The 6,356-nt window shown below is 37.4% G+C and overlaps 1 protein-coding gene across 2 annotated transcripts in view; it reads right to left on the reverse strand.

The window, feature by feature from the left end:
• Nucleotides 1-6,356, reverse strand: part of Micu1 (mitochondrial calcium uptake 1) — a 246,445-nt gene that overhangs the window by 190,020 nt on the left and 50,069 nt on the right. For both annotated transcript variants that reach the window (XM_004623988.2, XM_004623990.2), the window contains exon 2: nt 4,686-4,847. In XM_004623988.2, coding sequence (XP_004624045.1) covers nt 4,686-4,846 — 161 coding nt within the window. In that variant the 5' untranslated portion in view covers nt 4,847. The remainder of the gene's footprint in view (nt 1-4,685; nt 4,848-6,356) is intronic.

Here is a 6,356-nt window from a genome sequence, read left to right on the forward strand (position 1 = left end):
TATGCAGTGTATTATTTGTTGAAACTGTACTTTCGATTTGATTTGAAACTGTCTCATTGCTATATGTTTATCAATAAAACTTTGAAAAGAAAAAAATTTATTTTTTATTTGATACAGGGTCTCACTACATAGTTCAAACTCAGTGACCCTCCTGTCTCAGCCTCCCCAGTGCTGGGATTACAGGCGCGTACCACCACGTCTGGTTTCAAGGCCAGCACGGCATGCTGCATAGGGATCAAACTTGGGTCCTTGTGCAGGTGCTTAGGCCACTGAGCTATCTCCCCAGCACGCTCCTCCTCTTTTTGTCCATCAGTTTAGATGTCTGTGTGTGTGTCTCTCTCTTCCTGTCAATTTTTAAAGCCAGCCACTTTTAAAGGTGCCTGCTCCCCCATAAACTCTGCTAGTAGGAATGAAAAACTATTTGCCAATTTCCCAAAATATCAAACACAAAGTCACCATAGGATCCAGCAATTTCATTCCTGAAAAATAAAAACATACTCCATCCAAAAACTTGAAACTTGTATGTGAATGTTCATACTATTTTGCTATACATTTGCCACAATTGCCAACAGGAGAAGCAACACAAATGTCCATCAGCAGATAAACAGGTAAATCAAATGTAGCACACAGATATTGGGGAATGTTATTTGCCCATATGAAGGAATGAAGTACTGATTCAAAAATATTATACTAAATGAATCAGTCAAAAATATCATAAATTAAGGGCCAGCCAGATAGCTCAGCAGACTAAAGTGCATGCTTAGGCAGAGTACAGCAGCAGGGTTTGATCCCCGCCATGCTGTGCTGGCCCCAAGACAGCCATTGAGACTGGGCATGGTGGTGTGTGTGTGCCTATAATCCCAGCACTTGGGAGGCTGAACACAGGCAGATCACTATGAGTCCACAGGTGGATCTATGTAGTGAGAACCTGTAGAGTCTGTACTACATACATTAAAAAAAATAATAAATTAAATTATTTTTGTAAGAAATGTCCAGAAAAAGCAAATCTATAAATAAGAAGACTAATTATTACCTATGGGCGATGAATGAGGAAATGGGAGCTACTTGGGCACGAGTTTTCTTTAAGGAGTGACAAAAATGTTCTGGAATTAGACGAGGAGGGTTCTATAATCTTGTGAAAATATGAAAACTACTGAATTATACACTTTAGTAGATGATATGGTATATGAATTATCTCAGAGAGATCTAAATCCATGAAGATGTTATACAGTCTTCACGAATCAAAAGACTCAATATTAAGGTGATGATTCTCTTTTTTTTTTTTTGGGTGTGCGTAATTAATTTTATTGAGAAAGAAACAGCAGTGAGACTTTCAAAACAGGTCAGTAGGACAGTTACAATAATTAATACTTTGCTTATTGTTTTCATAGTAGTTATTCATAGTACAAGATGTAGACATGGTATCTTGTCTAAACACTATTAGTAGAAATTTTTCTTCTCATTGAACTAAGAGAAAGTGGCTGTATATCTAACCTAACTAATTTGTATATACAGATATATATATATTTTTTTCACTACAAAATGGTCCTTCATTTATATCCCCCTTTTTTGTTTACCTTTGTCCTTCATTTATATCCCCCATATAAATGGGTATTCCATTGCCATTCAAATATTGTAGGTATGTGAATCCAGCAAAATAATTCAATATAGCCCAGTAGACCATAATAGTAGTGGGTTATCTGTACCTCAACAACTTCTGACACTGCCAGTCCTGCAGATAACTCCCTAGTTTGATCTATAAACTTCATACAATTCCATTCCCAGCAGGTTCCCCTAAAAATTGACAGGCTGATTCCAAAATTAATAGGGACCTATAAGATTAAAATGGCAAAATAAATAAGAGGAAGAAGACTTTCACAAAATCCAGTAAAAGTTAGTGTATTTAAGTATTTAGCTTTAAGAACAGTAATTGAGATATATCACACTGACCTAAAGAAAGATACATGGGCCAGGGAGATGGCTCAGTAGAATAAGTGCTTGCCTGGCAAGTGCGGGGTCTTGAGTTCAATCCCCAGTACCACAAAAAGAAAGAAAGAAAGAAAGAAAGAAAGAAAGAAAGAAAGAAAGAAAGAAACAGATTAATGGAACACAACACACAGCTCAAGAAACAAGGTCATACATGTATTAACAATTCATTTTTAATAAAGGCATCAACATGATTAAATGGCAGGGGCCAGGGAGATGACTTAGTGGAATAAGTGCTTCCCTGTCAAGCTCAAGGGCCTGAGTTCAATTCCCGGTTCCACCAAAAAAAAGAGATGATTAAATGGCAAAAGGATTTCAACAATGTTAGAATAACTAAATAAAGGGTGAGGGGTATAGGCCAATGGTACAGCCCTCACCTAACTTGCATAAGCCCCGTGGGTTTGATCCTTAACACCACAAACAAAACAAAACCTCAACTCTACCTTACTTTAATCACAAAAATTAACTTGAAATCAATGTTAGACCTAAATAGAAAAGCTAAAACTACAGAACTTGGAAAACAAAAGAAAATCTTCACATCTGAAGTGAGGCAAAGATTTCCTAGACAGCATCTTTTTTTAAAAAAAGCATTTATCATACAAGAAAGTACCAGTTAACCAGACTTCATCAAAATTGAAAAGCTTCTACTCATTTAAAGATACTATGAATAGAGAAGTGAAAATGCAAGCCATTCACAGGAAGAAAATACTTACGATAAATACTATCTGCTAAAGGTTTTATATCCAAAGTTCATTTTAAAAAGTCTCAGAACTCAGTAATAAGAATTCAATTTTAAATGTATAATTTGAATAGATATTTCACACACACAAAACAGAAACGATTTGTAATTTTGGAAAAAGATGCTCAGCATTACTAACTATTGGGAAAATGCCAACCCCTTTTCATTAAGATAGCTAAAATAAGAAAGAATGGCAATATCAGAGGGCTGGTGAACAAGTTCGAAGTCTAATGCACTGTAGGGAGGAGTGTTTAACTGTATACCAATTCACAGGAAGACTAGCAATTTTGAATAAGGTTCAACACAAATTTACCATATGATCTATCAATTCCATGACAAATTATTTAACTGAAAGAAATTTTATTTTAAATTTAGACATGAATTTCAAAATAGTTTTCTTAATGAGACAAGAAAAAATTCAAAACAATCCATTGGTCCTGTACCTGGAAAATGGACAAGTAAATTGTGATCTACTTATATGAAGGCATACTACCCAGTTATAAAAAGGACACAAACTTCTGATACAAATGGGAAAAATTTTAAAACATCTGATTCAGTGAAAGAAGCCAGATTTAGAGGATACTTTTTTATGATTTCATTTATATTAAGTTACAGAAACACAAAACTAATCTATAGTGCTAAAACACAGATCAGTAGTTGCTTAGAATGGTAGATAATATGAAACTGACTGGGAAGAGGCATTAGGAAGTTTATAAGTTGGTAAAGTTGTTGGGGATGCTTTTGTTTTTCTTTTTCTTTCTTTTTTTTTTTTTTTTTTTTTTTTTGTTTTTGAGATAATGTTTCTTTCTGTAGCTCAGGCTGGCCTCAAACTCATATTGGTCCTTCTACCTTAGCCTCCCGAGTGCTGGAATTATAGGCATGTGCCACCATACCCAGCTTGCTTTGTACCTTAAACACTTCAGGTGGTTATACAATTGCAGTTTTCTCAAAAGCTGTTAAACTATATATTTGAAATGGGTTCACTTTTCTGTACAGAGATTATTCTTTAATAGAACTGATTAAAAAGAAAAAATATAGTCCTTGTGAAGAAGCCAAATATGATTATAGCAATGTTAATAAGACAGGGTTGCTGGGCATGGTGGTCCACACTTGTAATCTCATCATTTGGGAGGTTGAGGCAGGAGGATCATTGTGAGTTCAAAGCCGGCTTGGGCTACAAAGTTGAGTTCAAGGTAGGCCTGAACTGTATAGCGAGCCCTTGTCTCAAAAAAGAATGGAGGAGGAGGAAGAGAAAGGAAGGATGAGGAGAAGGAGGAAAAGGAAGGGGAGAAGAAGAATATGATGACAACGATGACGACAGGGTGAATCAAGTGAAAGATAAAAGCCAAAGAGTAGAAGTCAGAAAAATAGTATTTTAAGAAAGAAGACTGGATCATTGTCTTTCTTTTCTCTACAGGGAAGTTTCAGTAACTTGTAAGGTAATTATAAGGTGACACAAGAGTACTAAAGTTCATTAGTTAACTTCATATGCTCACTAGATTTTGAAACCTCAGAAAACATTCATTTTCTAAGGTGACTACTGACATTTCTATACCCTTATGAAAAATATTTAGCAAGAGACAAGCAGACCGTGAAACTGTTTCCTATCTATTACCTTAGCATGAAATGTTTCATAGACCAATGTTATCAATCCTAAGTGATTTGGGCAAGAAATTTTGATGCAAAGTGAAGACAGAAATCAACTCCTTTCTGATAATACCAGGCACAGTGGCCCATGACTGTAATGCCAGCACCCTTAAAGGCTAAGATAGGAGGATTCCCAGTTTGAACCATGCCTAAACTTTAAGAGATCTGGCCTCAAAATTAAAAAAAAAAAAAAAAAAAAAAAAAAAATTAAAAGGGGTGGGGAGGTAGTTCATTATAAAAGAGAAAAAGAGAAGAAAAGAAAGAAAAAAAGAAAGACAGATATATGGGAACAAGGTGACCAGATAACCCTCACCTCTTCCACAAGAGACCAGTACTTGCTGTTACTGCAGATGCTCCCAGGAAGGCCACCACCATCAGTCTTCTCCTGGTCTGGACAGGCTGTGACACTCCATGGTACCATCGAGAACCCACAGCAAGTTCTGCCAATGCAGAAAGTGAGTTAAGACGAAACATCCTATGGACAAAAAGGAGAAATGTGTCACTCCTGGCTAGTGGCTGCAGCGGCACTGATGATTCTATAAACATCACCAGTAAACATTGAGTAAACATTACACTATGGCAGCACTATTCTAAACACTTTGCATGCATTATCCTGTTTAATCCTCAGGATACTCTGTAGAAATGTACTGCTATATATCAAAGAAAAATTACAAGACAGAAACTACGTGATAATTTCAAAATTCAAGTTTAATATGAAACATTACTAATTACAACAGGAGATTAACTATTCAGAAATAGGGATAGCAGGTAGAAGCAGTAGTCCCTACTCGTAGGGCTGACACAGAACATCAAGAATGAATCACATTTTTAAAATGGGCACTGTGGGCTGGAGAGATAGCTCGGTGATCTAAGCGCCTGCCTGGCAAGTGCAAAGACCCAAGTTTGATTCCTGGTACTGCATGCCATGCAGGCTCTGGGGCCCTGGGTACAACGTGCTGGTCCCAAAACTGGGCATGGTGGCGCATGCCTATAATCTCAGCGCTGGGGAGGCTGAGACCAGAGGATCACTACAGGTCTGAATTGCATAGTGAGAGCCAGAATACAGCTCAGCGGTGTAAGTGCCTGCCTCACAAGCGCAAGATCCCAAGTTCAATCACTGATACCATAAAACAAATGAACAAACTGCACATCAAGACCCTGTATCAAAAGAATTAAAAAAAAAAAAACCAACAACCATAAAATGGTCACTCATACCAGGGCTCAGACCTAGATCTTGTGGCAAGGGCACAATCATGGCAGTTTGAGAAATTTACACCAAGAGAGTCCACTAGAAAGTCACTTTCTCAGAAGCTGGACCAAGTTATCTAGTGGGAGAGTTCATGCCAAAAGAATTTGCTAAGCAGGCAGGCTTTGAGGTACCAAGAAAAGCCACCATGGGGAGGTGCCAAAGTAGCTAATTCCTTGGGAAACTGCAGTGAAAGTGTTGCTACTAAAACTACTCAGGGGTTGAGAATCACTGAATGTGTACACTAATCCTTGCCTGCTAAAGAACCAAGCAGCAAAGAGCACACACGAATCAAAAAGACAAAGCCCTTCCTCTTCCACTGTCCCTCTGTACCTACACTAACAAAGTGAAGCAATAAGTGGCAAGGGGGAAATTCCCAGGATCACAAACAGAGCAAGGAAAGCTCTAGAGCCGAAAAGAAATGGTTGACAAGCAGCACCTTCATTTTACAGATGTAAATCATGACTCACTCAAAAGTGTGCGGCTTTGGAAATGATGGATTGCTCCAGAATTCAAACCTGGAATAGACTGACTCCAGAGTCCAGGTTTTTACACAGAAGGCTTGGCTAGCTGCTTTTTAACTAGAAGATTTTACTAAGGGAACCTACCTTATAGAACTGACATTAGCTTTGTTAACGTAGTAATTTAAGGCTTTTTGTTTGATTTTTATGGTACTGAAGATTCAATCCAGAATCTTGCCCTGAGCCCTTCTCTGATTTTTATGAAAAAAAAAAAAAA

The sequence above is a fragment of the Octodon degus genome, unplaced genomic scaffold (assembly GCF_000260255.1).
Source record: "Octodon degus isolate 3935 unplaced genomic scaffold, OctDeg1.0 scaffold00005, whole genome shotgun sequence".
NCBI lineage: Eukaryota > Metazoa > Chordata > Mammalia > Rodentia > Octodontidae > Octodon > Octodon degus.